This window comes from Vulpes vulpes, chromosome 9 (assembly GCF_048418805.1).
Source record: "Vulpes vulpes isolate BD-2025 chromosome 9, VulVul3, whole genome shotgun sequence".
NCBI lineage: Eukaryota > Metazoa > Chordata > Mammalia > Carnivora > Canidae > Vulpes > Vulpes vulpes.
Window position 1 is genome coordinate 39,376,612 of NC_132788.1, and position 16,515 is coordinate 39,393,126.

At 37.0% G+C, this 16,515-nt stretch overlaps 1 protein-coding gene across 1 annotated transcript in view; it reads right to left on the reverse strand.

Annotated features, from left to right (window-relative positions):
- Window positions 1–15,638, reverse strand: part of LOC112918520 (phospholipid-transporting ATPase IB-like) — a 162,864-nt gene extending 147,226 nt beyond the window's left edge. Inside the window, exons 1-6 of the mRNA XM_025996587.2 lie at window positions 15,479–15,638; window positions 15,205–15,349; window positions 6,710–6,809; window positions 2,984–3,082; window positions 1,806–1,851; window positions 889–929 (exon numbers count right to left, since the gene is read on the reverse strand). Coding sequence (XP_025852372.2) covers window positions 889–929; window positions 1,806–1,851; window positions 2,984–3,082; window positions 6,710–6,809; window positions 15,205–15,349; window positions 15,479–15,638 — 591 coding nt within the window. The remainder of the gene's footprint in view (window positions 1–888; window positions 930–1,805; window positions 1,852–2,983; window positions 3,083–6,709; window positions 6,810–15,204; window positions 15,350–15,478) is intronic.
- Between the last annotated feature and the right edge of the window lie 877 nt (window positions 15,639–16,515).

Consider the following 16,515-nt stretch of genomic DNA (forward strand, 5'->3'; position numbering starts at 1 on the left):
ATTTCTATTTTGCCCACAGGACCCCAAATCAGCATCCTTTTCCTTTTGTAAGCACCTGTGTAAAGTGCTCCATTTGGTTAGACAGGTGTAAAAGCAGTCAAGAAGGATAAGAATTCCTGGTCCTTGGCTCTAGTTGTTTGACTTGTTCTTTCACTGGAAGGCACTGGAGGTAAATTAAACTCAATCATACAATTACCTCTACTCAGAAAGAAGCCTGCCATCCCCCAACCTCCTGCAACCTCACTCCTCTCCCCTTGTCTCTCACCAACCCTCTCCCCTGAGACTCTGCCACCAGGGATGGAGTGGATCTCAGGGACTTCTTTCTCTTGGTCCAATGAGAGGAGCAAAATTGCAATCATGACTGACTCATCTGTTTTATCTCTCTCAGGGCAAGAAATACTGACAATACTTAGAAATGAAAACATTTTTATAATTAGTCCTCAAAGGAATTTTACACTGGTCAGCAATGAATTATTGAGGAAGACAAAGTATCTAGCCCCACTATGCCTTTAACTTCTATCATAGGGCAAATATTTATGAAAACATTCCCTGATGTAGTCTCCATATAATGATTGTCTTGTACCCTGATCAACAGTTTGTGAAGCATCATCCTTAAAAATTCCAGACAATGACACAGAGGTTAACACAGAGGCACATTAGAAAGCATGTAGTCTTCCAACCAAATAGACTTAAATTCAAAGCCTATTTTCAGTACTTTCAGGCTGGGTGACTTTAAGCAAAATACTTATTCTCTTTGATCCTCTACTTCCTTACTCATCTACAAAACAGGATAATATGACAGTTCTTAAAGGCATGTTTCATGGATAAAAATCTGTTTAAATATGATAGGTGTTTATTACTAAGTGAAAACTTACAATACATTCTTACCTCTTTCCACATAATGATTTTCCACACATTCTCTCTTAACACTGGAAAACATATAGCTACGTATTAACTGTAACAATTGCATTAGGTAAAGTCCAAAATCATAAAAGATACTTTTCCCAAAAAAAACCCAAAAGTGTTTCTTTATAAAGTACTGTCTTTATTAATTTAACCTTGATATAAACTGGAAAAATATGGACTCTGTTCACATGCACTGCACCAAAATAGAGTGATATGCATAATACAATGCAACCTAAACTAACTTAATGATAGAGAGATGACCCATAGGTAAAGCTACATTAAATTACTTCTTTTTAAAAAAATATTTTATTTATTGTTTGACAGACTGAGAGAGAGAGAGAGAGCACAAGGAGGCACAGTGGCAAGTAGTAGGAGAAACATACTTCCCACTGAGCAGGTCGCCCAAAGCAGACTCAATCCCAGGACTCTGGAATCAAGACCTGAGCCAAAGGTAGATGCTTAATCAACTGAGCTACCCAAGTGACCCTACATTAAGTTACTTCTGATTCTAAAGAGAAAACCATTTGCTATTACATGCTAAAATACTGGCTGATAGCCTGAAAAGCAACATTATACATTTCTAATCAATTACAAAGAATAGCACATTTCAAAGCTAGGACTGAGAGAGACTATGTAACACCCAGATTGTTTTTATCAATATAAGAATTGCTCATATCCCAAATATTCCAGCTTCCCATCTTTTTTCTTTTCTTTTATTCTAATTAGCAAAACTGACAATTTTCACATATAAGAAACAGTTTCCTTATGGTTGTTGTTCTTTGTTCCTGTATTTCTTTAAATAATAAAACATTATGAAACAAAGTACATGTATCTATTTGGTCAATTTGGGTATTTTTTTTAATAGTAAAGAGGGATAAAAACTTAATCTAGTATCTTACCTATTATATCCTTTGTGTTAACTAATTTGTCTGCTATATGTCGTTTCTGTTATAGAAAAAAAAATCCATTATGTCAAAAGTTCAAAATGAGTAATTCACATCATAATACAAGTCATAGGTTTAAAGAATAGAGGCAGCAAACCTACTTGTAAAGGGTGGAGTTTTTGTTTTGTTTTGTTTTGTTTTGTTTACTATAATTGATTACAATTTTGTTTTGCCCTTATCTGACTTTTACATTGAAATGTGATGTAAGGGAGGGAGTATAGCAAAGTGGTTAAGTGTGTGGCCTATGGCAACAGCTTCCTTGGTTGACATTCCAGCTCTGCCTCTTACGAATACAGCCGTGTCAGGTCACTAACCTGTCTGAGCCTCAGTTTAAATGGATACACACACACACACACACAAAACATACACACATATAAATACAGACAATACAGGGTCTCCTACATAGTGAAGCGCTACTTGAAATGCCAGTATATTATATGCTGCTTTAAACACTAATTAGCAATCTTGAATTTTGCCCCAATTCAGCCCAGGGCTTTTGATTAAGTTTGAAAATTTTCTTTCATATTATAAACCAATCAAAAGACCAGCAACCAAAGAGATTTTACTGATGATCTATCTTTATAAGATAGGAATGAGGCAGAAACATAGGAACAACAATAGCCAGCAATTTTGGAAAATGAGCATTAGGATTGTGAGTGAGGAGGAAGGGGACTCTATTAGAGTGACCTCGGCTGTACCTGGGAGGGTCAGAACAAACAGAAAACAGTATTATATATCCCTCTTCTTTTCCTTCACTGCTAAAATCTATAGGCTCATGTGACACTGTATCTGTGATAAGGTTAAAGAAGAAATGAAGTCACTGCACAATTTCTGAACTTTCTAGCCAGTTAGGACTTTCTAATTGCATTATATCCTCCAAGATACATCTTATGATCACTATTAGGTGCCACTGATTTCTCAAACATACATACACACACACACACACACACACACAATTTAAAATCTGAAAACTTAAAACCTTAATGTGCTTGCATTAAGTTGATGTGAAAAGCAACTACAGATTTAAAGAATTATACCAGCTCCAACTAGAAGCTTGAAAGAAAAACAACAACAACATACCCCTTCTACTCATGACAGTAGTTTTGAGAACATTTCACTAACAGTAAACTTACATAATCTTCTACAATCTCTTTGATGCCTGAAATTGTAAGAATAATCATCAAAGGCAAGAGAGTTGTATATTTTCCTGTTGGAGACACATCTGGAATTTGCTGCAAAAACAGAGTTACACTGTGAATCTTATGATAAATATTTCTTACATTTTGCTAACACTAAAAGTCAGGCAGCTAGTGACATACTCAGGACATAAGAACAACACACGGTGTTAAATGAGACTCTTAGCACATCAAATCCACCCTTAAGCATGATACTAAACATCACATTATGGAAAAGTCACCGGTGTGACTGCTTAACACTTCAGTCCTTATGTCATCTCTCCAATAGAATACTTTTATTACATTTCGAAGTGACTAGTTCAGAACTTAAGTGTCTAAAATAGCATCCTTTCAAAAGAGTTAAATCCAGAAGGTCAGTTAACTGAATCTTACTTCTTTTTTGAGGCAGAAGAGAAATTTTTTGGAGGCACATGAGAACAACATTTGTTGTAGTAACAAATTACCTGTGGAGAGTGCTTGCTATAGGTCTACCTGCCACTCTTTAAAATATGAGAAATACAGTGGGGTGCCTGGGTAGCTCAGTCAGTTAAGTGTCCAACTCTTGATTTTTTCTCAGGTCATGATATTGGGGTTGTGAGATCAAGCCCTGTGTGGGAGCCTGCCTAAGATTCTCTCTCTCTCCCTCTGCCCCTTCCAACTCCTCCCCACCCTGCTCACACTCAATAATTAATTAATTAATTAATTAATTATGAGAAATAAAGTGATAAGCAGGCTGTGGCAGTTTCCTGATGGATGGAAGGGTAGGTGAGGTCCTAGATTGGACCCTTTAAGTTTTCCAGATTTAGACCAGTTTTTAGGCTTGTATTTCCAGGCATGGGCCTGTGTGTACTCTCTATGCTGCCTTATTTCCTGCTGGCTTATTATTTCTTTGTGGAGCAAAATAGTGTCTATTGTGAAGTTCTTGATAATTCTCGCAACTACTTTAAAAGCAATCTGAGAATCAGAGGAAGAAGAGGAGAAATTTTAAGATCACTTAGGCTATCAATTAAATCTGTCTTTCAAATAACTTCTATCTGTCCCTCTTCTCTATCTCTCTGCAATGCACCTCCAAGCCAGTCTTGCTGCTCACAGGCCTCTCTCTGTCTTTCCCTCAGTTAAGCCTAGCCAGAGCTGGTCACTTCACTTTCGCTCCTGTCATTACCTTCTCACTGTCCCTAGAATACAGTCTGAGCTTCTGAATGTAACATGCTAAGTTTCGTATAACCTGATCTCAGATGACATCTTCAGCTTCTTTTCTACTTTATGCTCCAAACAAATTTTTTTCCTGCTTCCAGAACATTTCAGACACTAGAAAAAAATTTAATACTTTAAATTTTCACAATTCAAAATCTATAAAACCTTCTCAGAGAAATTTTTACCTCTTTCCTTTCCCCCCCTTGGTCCCTGGCAACCAGCGTTTCCCATTTCTGTGCCTATATTCACAGTCTCCTGAGCTCAAAAGACCTTCTCTTCTTCCACTGCCCCTCTGCTTACTGTTAAACTCCTCCTCCTCTATTCTTTGGCTCAAATGTCATCTTCATTTTCAGCAGCTTTTCCTGAACCATTCACCCTCAAGCCCAAAGTAGTCTCTGTTTCTCTAGCATTTTATAGATATGTCTTAAAGTACTTGTATGTTAAGACTACCAGCTCTCCAAAGGTAGGAACTATGTCTGATTATTCATCCTTGAATTCTTAATTCCATGCACGGACTTTGGTACATACTATGGGACCTGTATAAATGTTTACTAATGCCATCTTCTGTTTAAGTTCAATTCAACCGATATATTAAATTCTTATCTCAAAAGTTGGCCATTTGAAGGCATTTTTTCTATTCTCTAGGAACTTAGAGTTTGCCAGGAAAAATAAAGCCAATTATAATGTATAGAATAGATCACTGCTACAGATGAGAAAGATGGGGGAAATCAACATGGAGTATGGCATTTGGTGAAGTTGAGAGGAGGGTGATTTTGAGTTGTGCTTTTAAGAAAATGTGTAGAGTATAGCCTGATGAGTGCCTTCTGGGTTAGGTAATAGAATGAACCAAGGTCTAGAGATAGGAAGAAAACTAGGGAATTGTGAGAGGACTTGCCTCTTGGATTGCATTGGATTGTAGGGTTCATGATGAAAATAAGGTTGAATAAACAGGAAAAAAATAAATTATAGAAAGCCTTGAATTTAACTGTTTTGAAAAGATGTTATTCCTAAAAGAAAACATAGAGGGAAAGCTTCTAGACATTGGTCTTGGCAATGATTTCCTGGATATGACGCCAAAAGCACAGGCAACAAAAGCAAAAATAGACAAGTGGGACTACATCAAACTGAAAAGCTTCTGCACAGCAAGAGGAACCATCAACAAAATGAAAAGGCAACCTACATAATAGGAGAAAATATATGAAAATCCTCCATGTGATAAGGATTTTTAAGGTACTCCAACCCAACAGGAAAAAAATAATAATAATCCAATCAAAATGGGCAAAGGACCTGAATAGAATTTCTCCAAAGACAACATGTAAATGGCCAAGAGGTACATTTTGAAATGTATGAAAAGGTGCTCAGTAGCCCACATCAAGCAAATGAAATTCAAGACCACATTGAGATATCACCTCATACATGCATGTCAGGATGGCTACTAGCAAAACACGAAAAATTAATGAGTGCTGGTAAGGATGTGAAAAGATTGGAACCCTTGTACACTTCTGGTGGGAATAGAAAATGGTGCTGAAATTACAGAAAATAATATGAAGCTTTTTCAAAAACTTAAAAATAGAACTACCATATGGTTCAGCAATCCTACTTCTGGGTATTTATCCAAAAGAGTTGAAATCAGGATCTTGGAGAGATAGCAGCACTCCCATGTTCATAGCAGCATTTTTTCACCATAGCCAAGATATGTGAACAATCTGTCAATGGATGGACTGGATAAAGAAAATGTGGCATATATATAATGGAATATTATTCAGACTTTAAAAAGATGGAAGTCTTGCCACACATAACAACATGGATAAACCTTGAGGACATTATGCTAAGTGAAATAAACTAGCCACAGACTGATAAATCTGCATAAGTCCACTTCTATGACACATCTAATATAGATTCATGGAATCAGAGAGTAAAATGGTGATGTCAGGGGATGGAGAGAGGGAGAGATGAGGAGTTGTTATTCAACGAGCATAAAGTTTCAGTTATACATGATTAATAAATCCTAGAGATCTGCTGTACAACAGATGTCCATGGTTAACATTGCTGTATTGTACAGTTAAAATTGTTAAGGAGGTAGATCTCACATTAACTATTCTTACTGAAATACAAAAAAAAAGATAGAAAACAAAATTAGTTATTTTCAACTGGCATTTGGACTTTCTTCAAACTATTCCTTTAAAAATATTAAAATTATCCTATCATGGAGGTGGCATAAATTATAAAAGTCAGTCCAATAATAATTCATTAGTGATCTAAATCAGGAAGAACTGTGGACCAGTTCATATATTGGGCATCAACATGTTTTTCAGGCCAAAAATGGGAGTTTGGATGTCTTACTGAATAACTTAATAATTGTAAGAAGAGAGTTCTCTTCTTACAGTGTTTGAATTTATTCTCTATATCAAATTCTTATTTCAGCTAAGTGAGCTTTTTATATTTTCTTTTATAGAAAGCTTATTCTAGTAATGTGTTCAGAAATATTACCTGTAATATAGTAATGAACAGGAAGAAAGCATTAGCAGCTTTGCTAAACTGCAGATATAAATATCGAGGGAGGAATGACCACATGTTGTACTTGGCTGTGCTGTAGATAAAAAGAAAAATACCACTGTCAATTAACACTGTGAACTCTAAAAACATCAAAGAAAAACCCAGAAGTGGATAAAATATTGTTGTAAAACACTGACTCTTTTCTAAAGATTTTTTTTCATTTTTAAAACATTCATTGTTATCTGAAAACAATGTTAGGATAAAGAAAGAATTTTCCCCATTTCAGAAACAGTAGATACAGTAGATAAGCAAGATGTATTCCACATTTTCTAATGGCCTATAATTCTTTTTTTTTTTAAAGATTTTATTCACGAAAGACCGAGAGAGAGAGAGAGAGAGAGAGAGAGAGAGAGAGGCAGAGACATAGGCAGAGGGAGAAGCAGGCTCCTCACAAGGAGCCCAATGAGGGACTCAATCTGGGATCCCGGGATCACACCCTGAGCCGAAGGCAGATGCTCAACCACTGAGCCACCCAGGTGTCCTGAGTGGCCTATAATTCTTATAACAAAACTTCTAAGTAACATTTCTCTTATAGTTCAAGGATGGTAAGAGCCACCAATTTTTCTCCCTTCTCTCCCTCATGGGCTCTTTATCACTAAAAGTTATCTTAAATGCCTAAGCCATGTCATGGACAAAGAAAATCATCACCAGTGTGTTTCGTGTTTTCTAATTAATCTACTATATTTTTAAATCAGAAAGACCAGGAGTTTTGGGAAGCCAGCAGAATAGGAGGATCCTGAGTTCAACTTATCCCACAAACACACTGAGATAACAGCTCCATCCCAGAGAAGCCACACCAAAAAGGGCAGGAAGGGCAGAGTTGTAATTGGAAACCAAATTCCCTGCACAAGTAGCCACAAACAGGAGAGACAGCATAAGCCCCAAGAAGTGAGGGAGTCTGACCCTACACAGGGCACCCCCAGACCTGGGGACCCACACTGATGAGTCCCCAAAAATCTGGCTTTGAAAACCAGGAGGACTTCAATCCAAGGGCTGTAAAACTCAGCAGACATAACTGTGGGAGAGCCAGAGAGTGAGAAAAAACTGAGTCCCTGCCCTTAAAGAGCCAGTATACTAAAAAACTCAGTCCAAGACCTAACACAGAAGCATCAGTTTCAAAAGCACAGGGAGTATACAGGAAGGATATTTATTTACTAATGTTAGAAGGTATGCTGCAGGAACAGGAATCTGCATGAGAGTTTTCTGGGAATAAGAGTGCTGGAGGAGGCCATTTCTCTTTCTAGCCTAGGTAGCCAGATGTTTGTGGGAGCCAGAAATACTGTTCGTCTACCTTACTAGCATTTGGTGCCCCAACCCAGCATTCCCCTGTGAACCCACCCTATCCAGCCAGCCTGATTCCTCAGCAGGCATCCCACCAAAACAACTCCTGCCCCACCACACTCTGCAAGCAACTCCCACAGGGAACAGCAACACTTCAAAGTGACTCCTACCCTGGAGAGAGGGAGAGATAACCCCACATACTAACATACCCACAGTTTCTGCAGTCGGGCCTCTTAGCTGGTTACACAGAAAGATGTACTATACATCTGCAGCTGTGGCAAAGAGGCTATTTGCAGACAGCTAGGCTGACTTCTGGCCCCGCTCACCAACAAGCCCACAGTAGCCACAGATAGGCCTCTCCACAGTGCAGGGAGCAAATCCTATCCAGTACACAAACAGAAGGAAAAGTGGGTCATTGCAGCTGGCTGAATTAAGGGTAATTGAAGCCCAACCATAAGAGGAGGGTGCAAGCAGCCCAGTCAGGAGACACTCCTGGAGGATATGGCTCTGGTGACCAAGGGAGATTGCACTATAGGGCAACTCTTCTACAGGAGGCCATTATATTTAAGTCTAGGAGACATAAGTAGCCTACCTAGTACACAAAATTAGACACAGAGAGCTAGACAAAATGGAGACAGAAGAATATGTCACAAATGAAAGAACAAGATGAAATCACAGGAAAAAAAACCAAAATGAAACAAAAATAATATGCCCAATAAAAAAAAACATTCAGGGATGCCTGGGTGGCTCAGTGGTTAAGTGTCTGCCTTTGGCTCAGGGAGTGATCCCGCAGTGCTGGGATCAAGTCCAACATCAGGCTTCCCATGGGGAGCCCATTTCTCTCCCTACCTCTCTCTGTATGTCTCTCGTGAATAAATAAATAAATTTAAAAATTTTTTCAAAATAATTGTCATAAAGATACTCATGGAACTTGAGGAAAGAGTGGATGAACTCAATGAGAACTTCAACAAAGAGACAAAAAATCTGAAAAAAACAGTGAGATATGAAGAATTCAATAACAGAAATAAATACACTAGAGGAAACAACAAGCAGATTAGAGGATGCAGAAGAACAGATTAGCAATCTCAAATACAGGGTAATAGAAAGCAACCAATCTGAACAGCAAAAAGAAAACCCAATAATGAAAAGTGAGAATAGGTTAAGGGAACTCGTGACATCATCAAGTGTAATAACATTCACATTATAGAGATCCTAGAAGAAGAAAAAGAGAAGAGGGCAAAAAATTTATTTGAAGAAATAATAGCTGAAAATGTCTCTAATCTGGGGAAAGAAATAGACATCAAGATACAGGAAGCAGATATAGTCCCTAACAAGACGAACCCAATGATATCAACACCAAGACATATAAAATAAAATGACAAAGAGTAATGATAAGATAGAATTTTTTTTTTAAGATAGAATTTTTTAAAAAGCAAGAGACAAGCAGAGAGTTCATACAAGGAAAACTCCCATAAAGCTATTAGGTGATTTTTCAACAGAAACTATAGACCAAAAGGAAATATGATATATTCAGAATACAAAACCCTGGGTGGCTCAGCAGTTTAGCACCTGCCTTCTTCGGCCCAGGGCGTGATCCTGGAGTCCCACATCAGCCTCCCTTCATGGAGCCTGCTTCTTCCTCTGCCTGTGTCTCTGCCTCTCTCTCTCTCTCTCTCTCATGAATAAATAAATCTTTTATATATATATATATATATATATATATATATATATATATATATATAAAAGAAAGCCTACAATTAAGAATATTCTATCCAGCAAGATTACCATTCAGAATAGAAAAAGGGGTAAGGAGTTTCCCAGACAAAAGTTAAAGGAGTTCATCACCACTAAAACAGTCCTATAGGAAATGTGTAAGGAAATTCTTTAAATGGAAAGAAAAGGCTGTAATTGGAAGTATGAATATTATGAAAGGAAAAAATTTCACAGGAAAATACAAACATATAGTAGAGGTAGTAGATTAATGACTTATAGTGAGTATGAAGATTAAAAGACCAAAGTAGTGGGGTGCCTGGGTGGCTCAGTTGGTTAAGTGTCAGACTTAGGCTCAGATCATGAACTCAGGGTCCTGAGATCAAGCCCTGCATCAGGCTCCCCAGTCAGGGGGAGCCTGCTTCTCCTTCTCCCTCTTCTGCTCTGTCTCTGTCTCTCTCTCTGTCTCTCAAATAAAATCTTTATTAAAAAAAGACAAAAGTAGTAAGATTACCTACAAAAAAGTAGTCAAAATAAAAAGACATAAAATATGACATCATAGGCATAAAACATAGAGAGAAAAGTAAAAATGTGGTGCTTTTAGAATGTATTTGAACTTAAGCAACTATCAACAGAGAGCGCTACATACATAAGATGTCATATATAGGTTCCTGATGGTAACCATACAGCAAAAACCTATAATAGTTACACAAAAAATAAAGAGAAAGAAATGCAAACATAACACTAAAGGAAGCCATCAAACCACAAGGAAAGAGAGTAAGAAAAGAAAGGAACAGAGAAGTACAAAAACAATCAGAAACTGACAAAATGGCAGTAAGTAAATACCTATCAACAATTAAACGTAAATGGATTAAATGCTCAAATCAAAATACATAGGGTACTGAATAGATAAAAATAAAATAAGACTTATCTATAAGCTGCTTATAAGAGACTCATTTCAGATCTGAGAACATATACAGACTGAAAGTGAAGAGAAGAAAAAATATACCAAGCAAATGGAAACCAAAATAATAATAATAGTAGTAATAATAATAATAATAATAATAATAAAAGCTTGGGTACCAATACTTATATAAAACTAAATAGACCTTAAAACAAAGACTGTAGCAAGACACAAAGAAGGTCACTACATAATAATAAAGGGATTAATTAATCCAACAAGAGGATATAACAATTGTAAATATCTATGCATCCAACATAGGAGCACCTAAACACAAAAAGCAAACGTTAGCAGTAATAAAGGAAGAAACTGACAGTAATACAGTTAATAGTAGGGGACTTTAACACTCCACTTACATCAATGGTTGAATGATCTAGACAGAAAATCAGCAAGGAAACAGCAGCTGTGAATGGCAGCTGCTGGACCAGGTGGACCTAACAGATATAAACAAAATATTCCATCCAAAACAGCAAAATATACATTCTTTTCAAGTACACATAGAATATTCTCTGGAATAGATCATATGTTAGGCCACATAAACAAGTCTTGATAAATTTAGAAGATTAAAATATCAAGCATCTTTTCTGACCAAAATGATAGGAAATTAGAAATCGATTACAAAAACAAAACAAACAAACAAAAAAACACCTGGAAAAAATACAAACACGTGGAGGCTAAATAAAGTGCACCTAAACAACCAATGAATCAATGAAAAAATCAAAACATACATGGAGACAAATGCAATTGAAAACACAATGATCCAAAAATCTTTGGAACAAAGTAAAACCTGTTCTAAGAAGGAAGTTTATAGTGGATATAGATCTACTTCACAAAATTAAAAAAAAAAAAAAGAAATCCCAAATAAACAACCTTACACTTAACAGAGCTAGAAAAAGAAGAATGAATAAAGCCCAAAGCTAGTAGAAGAGACAATAAAGATTAAAGTGAAAAATAGAGACTAAAACATTAGAAAAAGATAAATGAAACCAAGAACTGATTCTTTAAAAAGACAAAATTGATAAATGCTTACCAGAGTCATCAAGGAAAAAAATGACTCAGATAAAATCAGAAATGAAGGAGGAGAAATAACCAACACCACAGAAATAAAAGGATTATAAGATAATATTATAAAAAATTATATGCCTGGATCCCTGGGCGGCTCAGCGGTTTGGCGCCTGCCTTTGGCCCAGGGCGCGGTCCTGGAGTCCCGGGATCAAGTCCCGCATCCGGCTCCCGGCATGGAGCCTGCTTCTCCCTCTGCCTGTGTCTTTGCGCCTCTCTCTCTCTCTCTCTCTCTCTCTCTCTCTCTCTCTCTCTGTCTATAATAACTAACTAACTAACTAACTAAATAAATAAATAAATATTTTTAAAAATTATATGCCAAAAACTAGACAACCTAGAAGAAATGGATAAATTCCTAGAAACGTAGAACTTTCCAAAATTGAAGCAGGAAGAAATAGAAAATTTGAACACACAGATTGCTAGTATTAAAATTGAATTGGTAACCAAAAAACTCCAAAGAAACAAAAGTCCAGGGCCAGATAGCTTCCCAGGTGAATTCTGCCAAACTTTTGAAAAAAGTTAATACATTGTCTTCTCAAACTATTCCAAGAAATAGAAAAAGGAAAACTTCCAAATTCATTCTACATGGCCAACATTACCCTAAAGCTAAAACCAGGCAAACATTGCTTAAAAAGGAAATGACAGACCAATATCCCTGATGAGAATAGATTCACAAATCCTCAACAAAGTATTACCAAACTGAATCCAACAATACATTAAAAGAATCATTCACTATGATCAAGTAAGATTTATTCTAGAAAAACAACTGTGGTTCAATATTTGCAAATCAGTATGATACATCACATTCATAAGTATAAGGATAAAAACCATATGATCATCCCAACAGATGCAGAAAAAGCAGTTTACAAAATATAATACCCATTCTTGATAAAAAACGCTAAATAAAATAGGTTTAGAGGAAACATACCTCAGCATACTAAAGGTTTTATATGAAAAACCCACAGCTAACATATTCAACAGTGAAAAACTGACAGCTTTCCCTCTAAGATAAAGAACAAGAAAAGCTGTCCATTCTCATGAATTTTATTCAAAATAGTACTGCAAGTCTTAGTCACAGCAATCAGACAAAAAAAGAAAAAGAAAAGGCATACAAATTGGTAAGGAAAAAGTAAAGCTGTCACTATTAGCAGATGACATACCATATATGAAAAACCTCTTAAAGCTCCACTCTTAAAGCCCATTACTAGAATTGAGAAATGAATTTAGTAAAGTCGCAGAATACACAATTAACATAAAGAAATCTGTTATTTCTACACACTAATAACAGAGTTACAGAAAGAGAAGTCAAGAAAAAAATTCCAGTTACAACTTCACTGAAAATAATTAAATACCTGGGAATAAACTTAACCAAGGAGGTGAAAGAGCTTACTCTGAACACTATAAAACACTGGTGAAAGAAACTGAAACAAATGGCATGATATTTCATGTTTATGGATTGGAAGAATCAATATTTTTTAAATGTACCTACTACTCAAAGTAATTTACAGATTTAGTGCAATCCCTATGAAAATACCAATATTTTCCACAGAACTAGAACAAATAGTTTTTAGATTTGTATGAAACCACCGCAAAAGATCCCAAATAGGCAAAGCAATCTTGAGAAAGAAGAACAAAGCTAGACATGTCACGGTCCCAGATTTCAAGATTTACAATAAAGCTATAGTAATCAAAACAGTATGGTACTGGCACAAAAACAGATTAAAGAACATAACAGAGAGCCCAGAAATAAATTCACACTTAAATGGTCATTTAATCTATGACATAGGAGGCAAGAATACACATGGGAAAAAGACAGTTCCTTTAGTAAATGGTACTGGGTAAACTGGACAGCTAAATGCAAAAGAATGGAACTGAGCCACTTTCTTACACCATACACAAAAATAAACTCAAAATTGATTAAAGATGTAAGCCTGAGACCTGAAATCATAAAACTCCTAAAAGAACACATAAGCAGTAATTTCGTTGGCACTGGATGTAGAAACATCTTTCTAGAAATGTCTTCTCTAGCAAGAGAAACAAAAGTAAAATTAAAGTATCAGGACTACACCAAAATAACAAGCTTTTGCACAGTGAGGGAAACCATAAACAAAACAAATAGGCACCCCACTGAATGGGAGAAGATATTTGCAAATGCCATATCCAATAAGAAGTTAACATCCAGAATATATAAAGAACTTATTCAACTTAACACCTCCCCCAAATTAATCTGATTAAAAATAGGCAGAGGACCTAAATAGACACTTTTCCAAAGAAGACCTACAGATGGCCAACAGACACATGAAAAGTGTTCAACATCACTCATCATCAGGGAAATGCAAATTAAAGCCACAGTGAAATACCACTTTACACCTGTCAGAATAGCTAAAATAAAAAACACAAGAAATAACAAAAATGTGGAGAAAAAAGAACCCGGGTACCCAGTTGGTAGAAATGCAGATTGGTGCAGCCACTATGGAAAACAGCACGGAGGTTCCTTGAAAAATTAAAAATACAAATACCATATGATCTAGTAATTCACTACCGGATATTTACCCAAAGAAAGCAAAAACACAAATACACAAAGATATATGCATCCCTATATTTACTGCAGCATTATTTATAATAGTCAAGATATAGAAGCAAGCCAAGTGTCCATCCATAGTTGAATGGGTAAAGATGTGGTGTATAAATACAACAGAATATTACACAGTCATAAAAAAGAATAAAATCTTGCCATTTGCAAAAGCATGGATAGACCTAGAGGGTATAATGCTAAGTAAAATAAGTCAGTCAAAGAAAGACAAATACTATATGATTGTAGTCATATAGGGATTTAAGAAACAAAGAAAAAAGAGACAAACAGACTCAAATACAGAGAATGAACTGGTGGCTATCAGAGAGGCACGAGTGGGGGGACAGGTGAAATAGGTAAAGGGGATTAAGAGTTACAGTTATCTTGATGAGCACTGAAAAATGTATAGAACTGTTGAATCATCACATTTTAATTCTGAAATTAATATAACACAGTTTTATTTATACTTCAATTTTAAAAAAAGCCTAATGCTCAATTCTCCAAAATAGGATATTGGTGGGGAGCTCAGCAGATCTGTGAGGTTCCACTGGAAAGCACTTTCCCTCATAGGTAGGTATTACTAAACAAAGCTCTCAAATGGCAGAGGGCTGCATAATTTGCTATGAGCAGGAACCAGTAAGAGGAGAAACCAACTCAGAGACAGAAACCTTGAAGGTGAGGTGAAAACACAGCCTATTCTTGGTAGTGAACTTGAGAATTCAGTTTCTCAAGGTTTGAGACAATTATTATAGCCTGAAACATCCACATCCACAAGTGTTTTTTGCAAGTGAGGACCACATCTTCTTCCTCCTTCCTCTCCTCCCAGCTACACACACTTCTCACCTGATCGAGTTTTTGCAGAAATTGTTCTTAAGGGGTTCATTGAGGTAAATGGTGCGGGCTTTGGACACTTCTGATCCTTGCAGAGACTTTTGCCAGCCCATGTTTTCCTCCACCTTCTGACAGCCCACAGAGAAATCAGCAGGTCCTGCAGCAAGAAGGCACAGGGATGTTACACAGAAATGCAAATGAAGCTAGGCTCCAGGGAAAGTAGGAAATGCACTGTGTGTTCTGGTTCAGCACTTTAGTCTCTGTGAGTCCCCTGGAGTCAGATTGCTTCCTAGCCCCAGGCCCTCATCTGCCAGATCCACTTCTCCAGAAATCACACACCCTAGGCCTCCACTGCCACCCTGCATTGGAGGGGCAGTTCCAGTTCCTTCATAGTTCCCACACCCCCACTCTCCCCAGCCCCAGAGGCTCTGGGTAGGCACAGACATTCTGCCCCAGGAGGAGACAGTGGACCAAACAGTGATACAGGTTCCAGCAGCTGGGTTCAGAAAGAAGAGAGAGGAGGGGAGAAAGTAGAGAGGGCTGGGGGAGGGGAGGGGCTGAGGAGAGTGTCTTGGCTGAAGAGCAATAGTTCCCTGACCAGAGAGCAGCCCCCTGGCCATGATGGCCTTAACATTCCCCTCACTTTGACTAAATTTTAAACAGAGGTCTTATCTATAGACCCTTAAATTCCCTACTTTTTTCTAACATAAAACATTTACTTTAGAAAACATAATTGTAAATTTTTACTCTACTCTCTTTGGAATGTATATAAACATCCTTAAAAGCCCCTTGCCAGCTTTAAGATCCAGGGAATGCCTTTCTCAAGGACCTGGAATATCTCTGAAATGTAATCATCAAAGATCTCCATGGTAAGGTGGGAGCCTAACTTCAGGGGTGCCTTGCTCTAAGTGTAAAACCCCCTCCTGTCATGAAGATAAGAGAAAATGTACTTATTCTTTGGGTGAAGTCAGTTATCTGGGGCCAATGACAATCCCCATCTTCCCCACCCCATCTCTTATAAATTCTCCCATCTTTTGTTTCAGCTGAGGTGAATTCATTTTCTCTCCCCTATTGCAATAGGCTTGAATAAAGTCTTCCTTGTCTGGTTAGCTTTGCCCAGGCAATGTTTACTTTGATATCTCTTAAGACAAAATTGAATGAGATTTTTGACCAAGGGGCCAAGGAAAGTCTCATTTGTTTTTGATGAGAAATAGAGGCTAGTATGTCCTCAACAGTAAGAAGCATCTTTGTGCTAGAGTCCATGTGCTCAAATTTCCTCAGATCCTTGAGTAAAAGAACTTTCTGACCATTATTGTATGTTTA